At 39.5% G+C, this 17,307-nt stretch overlaps 1 protein-coding gene across 1 annotated transcript in view; it reads left to right on the forward strand.

Annotated features, from left to right (window-relative positions):
- Positions 1–5,029: 5,029 nt before the first annotated feature.
- LOC104587715 (double-stranded RNA-binding protein 1-like) overlaps positions 5,030–17,307 on the forward strand; it is a 37,311-nt gene continuing 25,033 nt past the window's right edge. The window contains exons 1-5 of the mRNA XM_010245427.3: positions 5,030–5,209; positions 5,321–5,602; positions 6,732–6,851; positions 14,823–15,058; positions 15,170–15,389. Of these exons, the coding sequence (XP_010243729.1) occupies positions 5,323–5,602; positions 6,732–6,851; positions 14,823–15,058; positions 15,170–15,389 (856 nt within the window). The 5' untranslated portion in view covers positions 5,030–5,209; positions 5,321–5,322. The remainder of the gene's footprint in view (positions 5,210–5,320; positions 5,603–6,731; positions 6,852–14,822; positions 15,059–15,169; positions 15,390–17,307) is intronic.

Below are 17,307 nucleotides of genomic sequence, written 5' to 3' on the forward strand. Positions count from 1 at the left end.
TAGTCGTTGGGGCCCGTGTGGCACTCGAATGCGACGAGTAAGCCTAAGCGACAAGCAACAACACAAGAAAAGGCAACAAAAATGGCACACGAATTCGACAAAAGGCAAATTGTATTGCATTAATGGATGGCAAGCATAAGCACACAGTTCAGTGTCGGGGGAATCTCATGCTTAACCTTTACATGCTCTTGATTCACTTGACTACCTACCTCCCCTCAAAGAGTATGTTAAGCTTTTGGGGGAGTGATATAAAGATACATCAAAAGGATGAAAAATCATACTAGGTAATTACAAGAATGCCATTGGCAATCCCCCATACAAAAATACATGCATAGCCCACCCATGACACACACTTGGACACTGGAGTGGCTGTTGTAGGCACGATGGATGGTACTTGATGGTGCGGTGAAGAGAACACTTGTGACAGTCTCTCCCACTCAATTTAGTCTTCGTCGTCAAAGACTGGCTTCTGCTCGAGGCTCAGATCTGCTGTTGATGAAGGAGGGTTCTTCAGCTGCTCCACGAACTTTGTCTCTTCCAAGGCCCGGGCATGATGATGGGTGAAAATCTTTAGGGTGTTCTTGATGGTGGGAAAACCTATGGCTAGTCCCTACGTTAAGTCCTTGTCTGGCTGCTTCAAGGTAGGATTTTGGATGTTTTGCTTTGGTGTTAGGAAGGTTTGTGGCCAGGGCTAGGTCAAAATGAAGGTTTGGATTTTTCGGGTATTGTTCCCCCTGATGATTTTTTTCCCAAGGGTTGATCCTCACAAGGCTCCTATGAGGGTTGGTTTGATCATTGTGGTGGCGGACAGGGTACCTAAGAGAATTTGGTGGTACTCGCTCTCCCCGATGATGGTCAGACTAGAACTGGTTATGGCTGGAGACGGCCTTGGGTCTTCCAAGAGTCTTCTGTGTTGTCGGCTTATGGCGCTGTCGTTGGTGCCGTTGTTGATGTTGGTACTGGCGTTGGTGCTGGTGTCGATGCTGGCGCTGATGTTGGAACGACTTTGGGGGAGACTTCTTCCTGGTGATGACTTCCCAACCCGTCCCAGTGCTAATGTGAGATAATTGAGACGGGGTCCTTGTAGGCACGACACTAGCTTCGTGGGTATCTGCTTCCTGATAGTATTGCAGGGCCGAAAGTTGCTTCTCATGTACCTTCAAGGCTGTTGTCACTGGAACCATGCAAGGAGAACACTCGTCCAAGATGAGCAGACTATCTATGTGTGGCATGAGAGCTGCTTCCGCCTGTGCGAGAAACTCCATTCCCAAGACAACCTAAAAATCATCGAAAGGTACTACAGATAGATTGATGGGTCCTTTCCATGACCCAACATGGAGATTTACCCCACGAGCCATGGGTGGCCCCAGTGTCCACCAAGGCTTAGGTCGGCCTCCCAAAGAGGGTGATGTCTACATATTTCAGCCCCTTGTGGGCTTTGGTGGGCTGCTTGGATGTGGCTTCTTTCTTAACCATGGTGTTGAGTTTGGTGATGAGAGTAGTGAGTTTCTTCCGTGTTGGACAGTCACTCATCCAATGATTCCCATTGCAAAGGTAACAAGGCGCAAGAGGAGTGGTTGGTCTCCTAGTGAACCGATGGCCCCGATAGCTTGGGGCTCCTTGTGGATTCTTCCCTTGTTGGTAATTGTTGGGCTTGTTAGTGGGCACTGGTTTCTCCTATGTAGAGGTTGATTTCTAATCTCTCCCACTCAAGCTATTGATACATGGGCTATGTGGTTGGTGGTCTTCCTCTTATGACTTCCTTAGATCAACTAGTTTCTCGGCCACTGCCATGGCTGTTGCTAAGTCCTCCACCCCACGCCGTTGTAGTTTGAGTTACGCCCATGGTTTGATACCATCCATGAAGTTGAACAAAAGGTCTTTGTCAGACATGTCGGAGATCTCAAGGGTCAGGCCTGAGAACTCTTGGACATAGTCATGCAATGAGTCTTGGTGCTTCAAGTTCTTCAACTTTCTTCGTGTCAAGTACTCAACATTTTCGGGGAAGAACTGTCGCTTGATCTCTCTCTTGAAATCGGCCCAGGTGTTGAGGGTCCGAGTGCCACGTTCAATGTCCTTGCAACATCTACGCCACCATAGCATTGCAATATCATTTAAATACATGACGACTGTACATACCTGAGTTTGGTCATCATGGATGCTAGTCGCAGAGAAGTACTGATCAAGTTGCCACAAGAAATTTTCAAGCTCCCGAGCATCACGAGCATCGAAGTATGGAGTTGGTTGGCGCACCTTGATGTGGGTGGATGGAGCAGATGAAGGGTCGGTGGAATTGGCCATAGCTCTTTTCATGATTGTCAGCTCAGTCCTCATCTCATCCAATTGTGCTTGGAAGCTGTCCATCATGCCTTGAAGGCTGCTTTGGGAAGAGTTGGCTTGTGACTGCTGCAAGGTGTTCTGGACGTCTCGGACGGCTCCGTTAAAGCGATTCTCTAGCTCCATCACAACATTCTCTACCATCTCCATGTTGAGATGGAGTTCGTCGACCCGGTCTCGAGTCTCACCTACTGTTGCCTCACAGTGTAGGATGTGCATGTCCATGCTAGCTAGTTGATCGACAGATTTGTCATGCTTGCTAGCTTTAGTTGTGCGGCCCTTTGGGGCTTGCGTCTTGGTAGGATCGTCAAGTGGAGCCTCATTGGTGTCGTGGGCTTTGTGCAGCCCGTGTAGTGTGTCATCGGCAATGTCACGATTGCTCTTCATCGTGCTGAAGTAAGGGCGAAGACAGGGTCCAATGTGTGTGTAGGAGCTCCTGCTCTGATACCAACTGTCACAGGGCTAGTCGTTGGGGCCCTGTGCGGCACTCAAATGCGACGAGTAAGCCTAAGTGACAAGCAACAACACAAGAAAAGGCAACAAAGATGACACACGAATTAGACAAAAGGCAAATTGTATTGCATTAATGGATGGCAAGCATAAGCATACAGTTCAGTGTCGAGGGGATCTTATGCTTAAACTTTATATGCTCTTGATTCACTCGACTACCTACCTCCCCTCAAAGAGTTAATCATTTGGGGGAGTGACATAAAGATACATCAAAAGGATGAAAAATCATACTAGGTAATTACAAGAATGCCATTGGCAATCCCCCATACAAAAATACATGCATAGCTCACCCATGACACACACTTGGACACTGGAGTGGCGGTTGTAGGCACGATTGGATGGCACTTGATGGCGCGGAAAAGAGAACACTTGTGATAACGCGACATGGGGCCAGTAGTATGGCTGCATGTGGTGGCCTCGGATGGTCGCGCCCTCATGGCTAGACCGCACCCTGGCTGTCCGCATCCACCTACCTCCAGGCGGCCTCAAATATAAATAGGGAGTGACCCCCAAAGGTAAATATCTAGACTCTTCATAACTGAGAACTTTCTTACTTTCCTTTGTGGCCTCGTATGAGCATCCCAATCTCAGGCCTCGTCCACCTTTTTTCACTCCCGTGCTAACTTGACTGTTGGAGTCTTCGCCTCGGGTCACCACCCGAGGACTCTGATGTTATCTCTCTCTCTCTACAAGTCCAAACTACTGGTCATCGGCCATTATGGACCTCAAACACATTAGTCAACACCTCAACTTGGAAACAAATTTACTTTGTTTCCCTTGGCCCATCCTAGGCACCAACAAATCCAAACTTTGAACACTCCAAAATCATGGGCTCCAACACTATTTATAACATTTCCTTCTTCTATGGAAGACAATGAATAGTGTCTTCTATTGAAGGATAGTTTTGATATTTCCAATATTAACTGATGGACTGTTTACGGTAAGGACAGACACATTTTGAAATTTCAGATACTGCAATGACACGCTATGAAGTTTGGGGACTGACTTGAAATACCCCCTAAAGTTCAAGCATTGATCAGGAATTTTCTAAAAGAAAAAAGACTGACTTAAGACTAGGGATGGCAATTTCGCAGGAATTTTTAAGTATCAGAACCACCTTGACCCTAATAGGACCCATTTATCAAAACTATAGGGATTGGGATTTAAGATTAAAACCTTGTAAGGTTTGGGACAGATTTGGGTTTTGACTTTAGAGTATCCGATACCCGATACCTGAGGTGCATAAATATGAACCAATTATATTATATATCATGCAAAAATTTGCAATTTTTAATTACTAAGATAATTATTTTATTATTAATAATTTATTTATATAAATTTATTGGGATTAAAATCATCATTAGATGTAAATTTGGATTTAATAGATTGTTTATTTCATTTAGTTATAAAATGCTAATTTTAAATATTATTATTTTAACTTTTAGTTGGAATTATATGTATTGATTGTTTTGATGAACACAAAAGTTAATAAAATCTATTTTATTTCATTAAATAACACAAAAGGTGAGATGGGTAAGTTGCTTAAAGTTGTGCTATTATAATTAATTGGTTTGGGTTCAAGATAAGCTATAAGCATTAAGAATTTTTTTTAGTAAAAAACATTTGATCAAGGGGTTTAACAAGTGGGACGGGACGAGATGGGTTTGGAACGGGACAGGTTTAGGAAATTGAGAGGAAAAGTTAGACACTTTAGAATCAACATACATACATAAGTGGGTTCGAGAATGGGTAGGAAAAGTTGCCATTCGATTTTGCATCCCAAGACGCACGAATCCGTCAATAAGAGTGGACAATTGTTGCCATTCGAGTTTGCATCCCAACACACACAAATCCGCCGATAAGAATGGAGCATATTGGCATTTTGAATCTAAGATAACGTAGATGTTCAAAAGAAACCTGGTTGAATCAGAAGAACAAATCATAAACAGCTTCTTTTCGAAGTGTTTCAAAAGACATAATGGCGACCCTCTTTTTGGCACACGGGTTCGGCATCGGTGGTGACAATCCACTTTTTATCACAATTATTTCCGAGTATACCAATAAAAAGACTACTCGTGTGGTCTTTATTTGCTGCCGTCTTCACCGTGGAAGAATTTGGGATCTTAGTTGATGGCGCCCTGCTCGGTACACAGGACAGCGGCAACAACTCGTTTGGCTTATTCTCCAAGGATTTCTTCGTCGGCGTCGCCATGGCCTTCATCTGCTCGGTTCAACCGAGTTTCTTTTGAACGTCCGTTAAGTTACCATAGATTCGAAATGCCGATGTGGTCTATTTTTATGGGCGGGTTCACGCGCCCCGTGAACCCACGGGTTCTTGCCATTCCTACTTAAAACAACCCAGGTACTGATCAGAAATTTTCCAAAAAAAAAAGTCGGATTGCTCAACGATCTTATTTATCTCTTTGAACTCTTTCATTCTCTCTCTTTAATCTGTTGTTTCTGAAACCCAAAGAGATGCATAAGTCGAAGTTGCAAGAACTCTGCCAGAGGAAGACATGGAGCTTACCCAAGTATACATGGACGAAGGAGGGACCCGATCATAACCCTTGCTTCAAAGCTTCTGTTTTCGTCAATGGGATCTCTTTCGATACCTCAAACTCCTCCAGATCCTCAAAAGAGGCTCAGAACGAAGCTGCTAAAATTGCTCTTGACTACTTCTGTACTTCTGCCCGTCCTCCTCCTGATGACAATCAGAGTGTCGGAGATTCTACCTCTAATCCTTCGGTTTCGGCTGGTATGGTTATCAAGTTACTAAGAAACCCATTTGTTCTGAAATGTTTTTGATGTGGTTAGGTCTCAGAATTGGACATTAATTTTGCTGTTTTCACTTCTTGGATTGTTTTCAAGGGATTCTTTTTGTGGTTTATTAGCCTTTCTTTACCATTTTAGCATTCGTGCATCTATAAACCCTAAGGCTTTGGTCATTGGAAAGGTTTATTTTGATGCAATTCCCTATTGAAAGAAATATTTCCACATATATGAGTTCTTGAAGAAAGGGATTAACCTGCTATTTTTTCTTGGTTTTCTTTTCTTCTTATATTTTAATTATGAGGTTTCTAATAAGTGAAATACTGTCTATATCAGATTCTGGAAATTGTTTTAATGTACTTTCTTGATCAATTTGCAAAAAGAATTTTTAACGGTTTTAGTTTTGGTGAAAGATTTGATCGCCACAACAAACTAACATTTGGTTATAAGAGAAGAAGGTAAAAATGTCATTATGATTTAATCCTATTTTGCTATATCAGCTATATCGTTATTTGTTTATTTATTTTTTCATATTTTTAGGTTCTGTATTGCTGCTTTTGATTAAAAAATTATTGGTCGCTGCCACTTGTGTTGCTAAAATTTCTGATTTCTGAGGTGAATTCTTGGAGTTTGGGTTTTCTATCCACAACGCTATTCGCAAAATATTACAGCCACACATCAGGAACATCTCAGTTGTCATTCATGGGGAGATGTTCCTGATATATGGCTCTGGTTGTCTTGTGGGTACATGTGGGTAGTGTCTTTGTGGGTAGAGGATCTGAGCTCATTTCTTGGGGGTGGACCCTAAAATTGTTGTCTGTCCAATTTGAAGACACGTGGAATGGAGATCATGGGATCTTTGGCTCATATTGCTTGGGTTAGAAGGTGTTATTTGTTGATTGTCTATCAGGTGGTTTAATGTTCACTCAATTATTTTTGATTGGTATTGTGAAGTCTTAAACAGGAATATTGTAATCAATAACCTCTGTTATGATATTGTGAAGTCTAAAACATGAATGCTATATGTGTTGCATAATATAAACCCTGATTTTACTATGCATATTCCAGACATTGTTATCTTGATATATATTTTTTTCTTTTTGATAATTCTTTAGGTTATTCAAGTGCAAGAACTGAGTTACAAAGTAATTCTGGCATTGGAGGAAGGTTGTCACCAAAGAATTCTATAACAGGAGGAAATATGTTAAGTGTCAAAAATGACAAAGAGTTTGGAGGTTGGGCAATACTTTTCTTTAGTGGCATTATTTTTTGGTCTTTATATGGATTGCTTTTCCCAGGATGTTGCTTAATCATACTTAATTTGCATTCTATATGATATCCTTTGCATATTATAACAGAAAGATTATTATTCTTCATAATGCATATACACAAACCAGAAATAACAGTAAAAGAAAAAAAGAAAGATTATTATTCTCATACAGGCTTGAATCCTACCCATATTTCTGGTGAAGAATTTTGGCACCCTCAAGAAGGCTGGCTGCAATGGCAGAGAGTAAGAAGAAGTTGGTTTGGCTGGTTTATTTGCCTAATGGAGGTCCATTCCCAGTTTTAAAGATGGCTGTTTTGGTGGGGTTGTGGGAAGGTTTTGAAGTTTCCCTGGTAGGAGAAAACGTGCAGGTACTTCAGTTTGCTTGGAAGTGATGTTGGGCATTTTCTGCTGGTTTGAGGTGGTTTCTGAGCTTAAAGTCAGTTTGGGTAAAAGTCTTATTATCCCACTTGGGCAGGTTGAGGATGTGGAGGCTTTGGCTGATGTGTTGGTTTGTTAGGTGGATCACCTATGGGTGAAGTATCTAGGGTTGCCCTTGGGCGCCAAGTGCATTTCCTCTTCCATCTGGGATCCAATTGTTGACCAACTGGAGAAAAAGCTCTCTTCTTGGAAGGCTAAGTATCTCTCTTTTGGTGGAAGGGTCACTCTTATTAAGAGCACTTTGGCCGCCAATCTTCCTACTTATTACCTCTCTCTTTACCCAGTCCCAATAAAAGTGGTTAAACAGAGAGAAAAAATGCAAAGAGACTTATGTGGAGAGGATGGGAAGAGGAGAAGAAGATCCACTTGTCAGTCCTTCAAAATTAAACTTCTTATTATGGGTTTTGGTGCTAGACAGATTCTGACTAAGGAGGGCCTATCTAGGAGGGGCATGCAACTTCAAGACTTGAACTATGGCTGATCACCTGTGCGGTTGTATGGTCTCCTATCAAATCCGGGGGCATTTTTTCAGAGCTGTTGGGATCTGCTGGGTCATGCCACATTCAGTTAGAGATTTTCTGTGGTATTGGAACTTGTGGGCTTGAGCAGAAATAATGTGTTTGGAGATCTATCCCCACTGCTGTAACAAGAAGAATTTGGATGAGTTAACCGGTTTGGCTTTTGTAGGGTGGTACTTGGGTCTCTGTTGTGAAAGAGTTTAAGCAGTAGAGTGCTTCTTTATTGCTTAGCTCTAGAAGTTTGTGGGAATTCTAAGCTGGTGTCTCCTCCTGGGTGGGGGCTTCTTGCTCCCAGAATGCTCCTGGGTAGAGACATGTGTCCAGAGAGGACCAGGTGCTTATCGCATGGTTTTCCTCGTCTCCTTCACGATTTGACCACACAGTGCAATCTGAGCTCCTTTTCCTTGTGCGCACAAAGTACTTCTTTGTCTAGACGTGAGAAGCATGAGACTCAATTTTGGCGAGCCCCTTAGAGAGGTTGTCATTTTGGGACTTTGACGGTTCTCGTGAAGCTGGACGTCAAATCTCTAGGTGGCATTTGATGTTCTTCTGATTCTGTGAGCATCGCAAGAAGAAAGAATAGAAAAGGAGATTGCAGAGAAACTGTGAGATTTTTCTTAGTAAACCTAGTGATTTAAAAGGCGTGCCTAGGCGCACAGGTGAGGCCCGGTGCTCACCAATTTGGTAATGTTGTTCATTCATTCATCCTAATAAAATGTCTTCTTAAAAAGCAAGTAAAACTATAAAACCATTATTTTTTTTGTGTGAAAACTAAGAATTTAAGACCTAACGTGGACTTGTTTAGGCTAGGCTTGAGGGTTGTATCACAAAGGCGACTCGTAGAATCAGGAATGTAATATGTTTTACATTACATTAGCTATGTGAAGTAATGCAATTGAGTGCAAAAAAAGATTAGAGGTTTTAAATGCTTGAAAATGTTTTATATGTTTGATTTTATTTTTAAATTCTCATTTGAATATGCTTTACATAATTACATCTTATGTTTATGTATTTTAATTTTAGATAATAGGTTTTTTAAAACATTATTTTAAAATTTAACTTTATATTTTTTATTAATATTATGTTTAGTATTTTTTTGAAAAATTTGGCAAATTTTTTTTGAATTTTCTGACATTTTTTTTTATTTTTTAGCAATTTTTTTGCGCCTTGCCTTGCGTCTTAGGCGCAAATTGACCCCTGCGCCTTTTTTGCACCTTGTGCTTTTAAAACAATGAGTGGGCTGGATAAAGAATCTAGATTCAGTAATATGGTACTATATAGATGAAATGAAGAAGTTCAAATGGCTAACACAACATATGAATCTGATTATACAATGGGTGTGGAGGGAAGCTAATTGTTTGGCTGATTATTTACCCAAACAAGGGGTAATTAGGGATCAGTTGTTTTGGGCACGGTTATAAAATTCTTGCTGCTTTTAACTGTTACTTATTATTTTTGATATCAATAAAATTTTAACTTTATTCATAAAAAAGAGATTGTGGGTTTTACATGCTTGAAAATGTTTTATATGTTTGATTTTATTTTTAAATTTTCATTTGAATACGCTTTACATGTTATGTTTATGTATTTTAATTTTAGATAATAGGTTTTTAAACATTTATTTTAAAATTTAAATTTATATTATTTATTAATATCATGTTTAATATTTTTTTGATTTTTTGAAATTTTGGGCATTTTTTTGAATTTCTGACATTTTTGAGTTTTTTTGGCATTTTTTGTATTTTTGCGCCTTGCTTAAAAAAGCGAGTGCCTCATCTTGTGCCTTGCGCCTCAGGTAGAAATTGCTCCCTGTGCTTTTAAAACACTAAGTAAACCATGGTGGCAGAGGAGTAAATTGTCCCACCATGTACAAGATTTCCTAATTCTCCTGTGTTGTTGGTATTTCACTTCTAGAGAAGAAAATATAGATCTTCTGCACTACTGTTTTACATCAAAGCAATCAAATCTGGATACAGATGTGTTTTGTGTCTGGATGAAGAGGACAACATTTTGCATCTGTTGGTCCAATGCAATTTTGTGAAAGGTATTTGGGCCTACTTTTTCAAGCTCTTCAAGGTTGCCGGATGGGTGCCAACTGATACTGCTGAGATCCTTTGTTTCTGGCCAAGATTCCATGGAAATCCTAATTCTAAAATCATTTGGAGCTGCATCGTCTTTGCTGTTTGCTGGGAGGTTTGAAAGGAGAGAAACAAAAGAATCTATGAGGGGAAGATGAAAAGCTTGGAAGAAGTTGGGGCAACAATCAACTTGGAGATGGTTGGGTGCTGGCTCTTCCAGAATTTAAAGGCTTCCGGAAAGAAGATTATGGAACTGCCTTTTGGTGCATTTTAAATGTGGGCTTCTTGTATTTTGGATTAGTAATTCTCTCATTTTTTTCTTGTTTTTTTTTTTTTTTGTTTGCTGGGGGTGACTCCTTGTCACATATTGTTTGATGTATTTTCTCATTTTAGCAATAAAATTTTCTTCTTTATTTATCTTAAAAAATCTGGTATATAGTGATATGGGATCTTGGTCGAATATGCCAACAGTGATACAGAAATGTATAAAAAATTAAAGGCATTAGCAATAGAGAAATAGGAAAGAAAAGATGCACCTATAAATTAGCATGATTCCTTTTAACAGGATGTGGCTTTATATATTGATTCCTTTTCTGTATTTTTGTTCTGATGGAATATTGATGGTTTGGGAGTCAAGCCCAGCTGATTTTTTGACTAGTTGATTGTCGTATTGCAACAATTGAGCCAGCTCTGCAATTAGGACCTGATTTTGATGTGAAACTATTGGTATTCATTGTTCTTTGAATCCCATATAACTCCTGGATGAAACTGATCTGATTGTGAGTCTAACCACCATGTATCTGATTGTGAGTCTAACCACCATGTGTTACAATTTTTTTTTCAGCATTTAAGAGATTAATCCATAACTACATGCTTAAATCATCTTGATACACTCAAGAAGGCTGGCTGCAATGGCAGAGGGTGAAAGAATGATCTTTGTTTTTTTTTTTTTTTTGCTAAGAAAACAAAAGTGCTCTGCTTCATACAAATGAAATGAGCTTTCTTAGAGGCTGCAGAGAAGAAACAATAAAAGAAAAAGAGAGATGAGTTGATAGATAGTATGTAGGAGGAAAGAGGAGGGTGGGCTGGGATTAGGGAACTTAGTTTTGAAGAATAAAGCTCTCTTAGGTAAATGGTGGTGGAGGTGGCCCTTAGAACAGGAGAGTCTGTGGCATGAGGTGATAGATAGTATACATGGTAGACAATCAATAAATAACACACTCCTTGGAAAGCAATTTAGAGTATCCTCCTTTTTTTCCTCAACTTTATCAGGTATGATGTCAATTATGGTACTTCTATTTTATTTTGGGAAGATGTCTGGGTGGGCAATTCTGCCCTTAAGGACAGTTTCCCTTCTCTTTATTCCCTTTCTTGTTAAAAGAATAAAGCAATCTCACACTTTCTTCCAACATCTGTTTCTCATTCCTCTCTGAATTGGGACTGGGGGTTTTGTCGGGGCTTGAGGGATCATGAGCTCTCTTGTGTTTCAAACCTTTTCTCACTACTTGGAAGTGTTTTTCTGGACCCTCTCAGATCTGATGTAAGACTTTGGTCCTCTAATCCAAAAGGTTATTTCATGTGTGCCTCCTTCTTTAAGTCCATTTGCTTTTCCTCGGGACAGATGGGTTTTCCAGCTAAGGAGATTTGGTCTAGACCTGTACCTCCTAAAATTATTATTTTCTGCTAGGAGGTGTTCTATAGGAAAATCAACACTTCAGACTTATTGCAGAAGAGAAGGCCTTTCCATGTGTTTGTCTCCTAACTGGTGTGTACTTTGCAGGGCTAATGGTGAGGATTGCTCTCACTTACTTTTAACCTGTTCTTTTTCTGATGCTATTTGGAGTTGGATCTTTAACTTGTTCGGGTACAAGTGGAATTTGACTACAACTGTGGTCAGCTCTTTGACCCTTCCTTCTTTGTGTGGCCCACAAAAAATGGTAAAACAATGTGGAGGTGCATTATAGCTGCTGCTCTGTGGACAATTTGGGAAGAAAGAAATGTGAGGATTTTCCAAGAGAACGAGAGAAATATTCAGACTGTAAAGGATTGTTTTTTGACCCAGGGCAATCCATTGGCTCAGATAATTGGAATCCTTTAAAATATACTCCTTTGATGACATTTGGAGGAATTGGGTAGTTGTGGCTAGTAGCAGTACTAGGAAGAACAAGGTACCAGCTGTGTGGGTGCCTCCTTCTGAAGGCTGGACAAAGCTGAATTTTGATGGTAGCAGCCAAGGAAATTCAGGTCCTTCAAGGATAGGAGGGTTGCTGAGAGATAAAGACAGCAATATCTTAGCTTTATTTTCAGGCTCCGTGGGTATAGAAGACTCTATTAGAGCTGAGCTTCTAGTGGCGGTACAAGGTATTCAGATTGTAGATCAGTTAGGAGTTCAGAATTTGCTTATTGAAGGAGATTCCAAAGTTGTTGTGGGTTGGTTAAAAAATCCAGATTCAATTATTTGGTGCTATAGGGATATTATGAAGAAAGTTAATTGGTTTTCAAGGAACATGACTGTTATTTCTCAGTGGGTGGGTAGAACAGCTTATGCCATAGCGGATGGGTTAGCTAAGCAAGGGGTATCAAGGGAACATTTATTCTGGGCAGCTCTGTAAACTTTCATTTCCGAGCCTGATGTCGTACATTGTTGTTGTTGAGGAGAGGTACCAGCTCGTGCCTCTCCTCGGGTAGTCTGTATTGTAACATCATTTTGTTTCCTTTGAATAAAATGGCATTCATTTATCAAAAAAAAAAAAAAAAAAAAGAGAGATGAGAGAGCGATTGGGGGCAGGGGAGGGTGGGAGGGCTACATTAAGTAGCAAGGTAGCAAGGTAGAAGACCTAGAGTTCCTAGAGTTTTGTTGTTGGAAGTTCATGTTTACTCACATTTCTTTGTCCAAGTGCTGTAGAGCTTTTGGTATGATGTAATTGGGCAAGAAACAGCCTCTAATTCCTTCCCATTCCTAGATAGAAATGGATAGACTAGTCCAAACAGTAAATTAGTAAATTCTCGCCCTACCTTAGCAACGGTGGGCTAGAAATGGGTTCTTGGAAGCAAACCAAATGGGGCTGGGTACTAGGCCTGTAAAAGGAGTGAATTCAAATAGAATCAGACCATATTTGAATTCAATTTCGATTAAACAGTGATTCAAAGCACGTGCTTATCCGCACACTTGTACACGTTCAATGGAGGATGAGAACAAACACTCCTGTAAGGGTTTTTTCTTCTATGTAATAACTTTCTGTTGAAATTACACTATTGCCCTTCCGTATATGTGTGAACCACACACTTGTATATGATTTTTAGTTGTTCCTCCAAAACACGTGCTTATCCTGGAGTGTTCCTTTGGAATGGTTCTGATGAAATGATGAAATCATCATTTCTTAGAAACACATTTTTGGAAGACTGTTCTTGCCTGGGAACAGAACCTCTGGAACGCCAAAGATCATTCCAAACACAGTTCTGTTTTGCGGGAACATCTGGAACGCCAGAAATGTTAACAATGCCAAATGGGGCCTTTGCTGAGTTTCTTTCCATACAGAGTGTTAACACTGTACAAATAAATCGAGGAATAAAAGGGGTTAGGTGGTGGTTCACCAGCCTAACAAAACATTCTGTTGTAGACAACATTCCTTTTCTAAATTAGTAAAGTTTACTGATTTAAATAAAAAATGCAACTAATAGATAAATACCCATAATGATAAGAAAAGGGGGCTGTGGTTTGCGCTGGAAATGAAGTGGTCTTGGTCATGGAGGAAGAGGAGAGAGCTAGGAAGGGTAAGGCAGAAAAAAACAAGGAGGGTGGGGCTGGCGGGATCCAAACAATAGTTAAAGATTGTGATATGGCTTCTGTTTGTGTTGATCCTATTCTGAAAAAATACAATTGATAAAGATGGTGAGAATGCTTTGGTTGCTGAAGTTGTGGTTAGAAAGCTAGGTGTAGATTTGGGGCATAGGAGGTAGGAACTAAAAATTCTGAGTTTGATGCTTCATTGGGAGATCTGAAAAAAATCTAGGGCTTTAAATAAAACCCATTTAGTGCATATTACAAAAGTGTTTTCACGTCTGAAAGATGGTCTTGTAGGGGCAGGCCCAACTAACAAATTTAAAAAATGTACAAAAAGAAAAGGGATTAAACCTAGAGGTCCAAGGCTTATGGCTAACTCCGGGAAAGGTCAGGGGGTGCAGAATCTTGAAAGAAGTGCTGATTTACCATTGAATATTCCTAGGGGGAGGGGGACTTGAATCAAAGTGGTGACTTGGGGGAAAAGACGAAAGAGGATAAGGAGGGGGTGGTGGGATCAAAAGGGGAGGAGGTGCAACAAGGATTAGATTTAAGTGTGCTTGTTGATAGGGAGGTGGAGATCGGCAAGTCTTTAGGTCTTTTCTTCTTGGGAGGTGACACTTTTGCAAGAAGAGCTTTTGAGGAGTACGAGTAGAGGAGGGAAGAGAGTCCGAAGAAGACCAGAGTTGGGGAAGGGGGAGAGACTTGGAATGAGGGAGGGAAGGGAGATTATTGTGATGAGGTGCAACAAGGATGCTTGTTTTGCACTTGTCAGTTGGTGCTATCTTAGCACCCTCTTGGTTGTATTAATTTTTCCTTTTTTTCATTAAGTAAAATTTTCTTTTATTATCAAAAACATGTATCTCCATATTTCATTGGCAAAGGTCCAAGTAAAGAAATGTTGGTTGATTACTTGTTGAAAAAAGGTGATTGCTTTTTTTCCCAATTCTTTTAGGTTTACCTTACTCTTCTTTTTATGCATACACACAAATTTGGTGTGCTGTTTTAATCTTATATGCTTGTTCAGTTTATCACATGCCTCCCCAGTATCTGACTCCATTGTCATTACCTTCCTCATCTCTAAATGTTACTGTATGTCTCACAATTGGATCTTGTTCTAGATATGCAACATCTGTATAAGAACCAACTCCAAAGTTATGCCCAAAGGAAAAGTACTGCTCTACCAACATATTCTTATGTGAATGAGGGCCTACCTCATGACCCTCGCTTTAAAGCTAAGGTTACAATTAATGGACAAATTTTTGAGAGCCCAGGGGTTTTCTGCACGGTCAAGGAAGCAGAGAATGCAGCTGCAGGAGCTGCATGTGCATCATTGTCACTAGATGACATTCAACTGGCAAGTATTGTTTATAATTAAAGCAGTCTACTCATTATGTGTTCGTTTGCCAGTTCTAGTATCTTCATGAATATGAATATGATTATTCTTCCTTTTGCATATCTTTTTCAGGATGAATATGGTATATATAAAAACCTTTTACAGGAATTAATGCAGAAAGAAGGTTTCTCCATGCCAATATACAATACCACCAGATCTGGTGCATCTCATTTGCCAACATTTTTCTCTAGTGTGGAAATAGAAAAAGAGATTTTTCAAGGGGAAGCAGCTAAAACCAAAAAGCAGGCAGAGATGAATGCAGCAAAGGTTGCATATTTTGTCCTCAAAGAGCGTAAGTAACTGGTTCACATTCTAATTATCCTTAATATCTTTGTTGCAAGATTAATTTTAGCCATTCAACGGCTTCCATTTGGTTCAATTTCTTTGATGGTAAAACTAGCTTAGTTGAACAAAACATGCCATAAAGTTTCAGTTGATTATATTAAAGATCCTCAATGATCAAATGAACTACATGGCATTTCTTTCTAACCATCCAAATCCAGGCATGCTTCTTGTAGCTATCCCAATAAGGGTTTCTAGTTGGTTCCATTTCTTTAGCTGTAGAACTAGCTTAGTTGCATGCTATTAAGTTTCGGTTGATGATGTTAATGTCTGGATATCAAGTTTCATGTGCTTCCCTTCCAATGCAACATCTCTTTTATTGTTATAACTATAAGGCCTCCTTTATTTCCCAAGAAGTGGGTGTCGCTAAGTTGGTGGGTTCCATGGAAAAGAAATAAACTCGCTTTTGTATTTTCAGTATTAGTGGGTTCCGTAGGAAAGAATTATTCCCAGGCGGCTCATTTACCTGGGCAAGTAATACTTGCCTAAGACTTGGGTAAATCACTTACACATCTACGTAGAAAATTGCTAATATATGATGGGACAATATTGTTCTTTCAATAATGTCACTTTTTTTTTGGATAAAATGGTTATTGTACAAATTTACTTGGGGAATAAAAGAACATTGGTAAGTCCACTTATTCGGGTAATGTTTCCCAGGAAATACTTGCCTAGATAAGTTCATTTACCTAGGTAAATGATTTGTTGAGATGTGAAAGAGGCCTAAGAAGCATCCTAGATTTGGATGATTAGATAGAAGTGCTATATAGTTTTTTTTGATATAAAAATAGAAGAGCAACACAAAATGGGAAGTAATGTGTCCCCAAACATCAACGAAGAAGATAAGGAGGGAAGGAGGAAAAGACAAAGAATTTAAATCTAGGATAGTCGAAGAAGAAGATTGAGCCTCATGAGTAAGCCAATCAGTTGCTTGGTTTGCCTCTCTAAACACATGATGGTACGTCAGCCCCCGTTTGAACAAATCTCGCATCCGCATGCAGCTTGAAATCATGTTCCTTAGCTTCCAAGGAGTCCTCATCTTGTGCTTGATACATGATATGACTAGCTCCGAATCGCCCCCAATGACAGGGGTGCTCACAGTTCAGTTAACCAAACCGTGGGCTTATTTTTGAAACCGAACTAGGGTTATTGGTTTTTGGAAAACCGGTAATTGAAACTAAACCGAAGCCGATTGGTTAACCATCGGCTTCGTTTGTTGAATTTACAATATATTATAGAAAAATATATAAAATATAATAAAATGCTAGAAATATATATAATATTATATCTTAAATAATATATAATATATTATATTATAAAATATATATGTATTTATATATATAATGCATATTTATTAATTTATAATGTATTGGAAATATAAAATATACATAATATATATAGTATACATAAATATTCGTAAAATATATATAAATATTTATTCTAGTTAGTTTGGTTAACCGAAACCGAACTAGTACCTTCGTATTTTTTTGAAATACCGAACCAACTGGTTTGGTTAGTCGAATTTTTAGTTCGACTCCGGGGAATTTTTCGATTCACTTCGTTTTTTCGGTTTTTCTTGCTCACCCCTACTTAATGAGGATTGGTTGATTCTTGAAATTCAAAGCTGTTTACTGAACTGAACCTGTTGAGAGAGCTGAGAAGAAGTGGAAGAAGAAGAGAGGAGAGTCTAATGTGTTCGAATGGGCACTGTTCATCAGCCGACCCTATTCACTAATATAAGAGCAATACGTAATTTACATGAAAGGACCAGGATGCCCCTGATTAGTGATGGGACACCCAGTCTAATAAAACACAAGATACAATTAGGCCCAGTTACTAAGGCCCATTAACTAGAGACTCTAATACCC

Source organism: Nelumbo nucifera, chromosome 6 (genome assembly GCF_055504915.1).
Source record: "Nelumbo nucifera cultivar China Antique chromosome 6, China Antique-T2T, whole genome shotgun sequence".
NCBI lineage: Eukaryota > Viridiplantae > Streptophyta > Magnoliopsida > Proteales > Nelumbonaceae > Nelumbo > Nelumbo nucifera.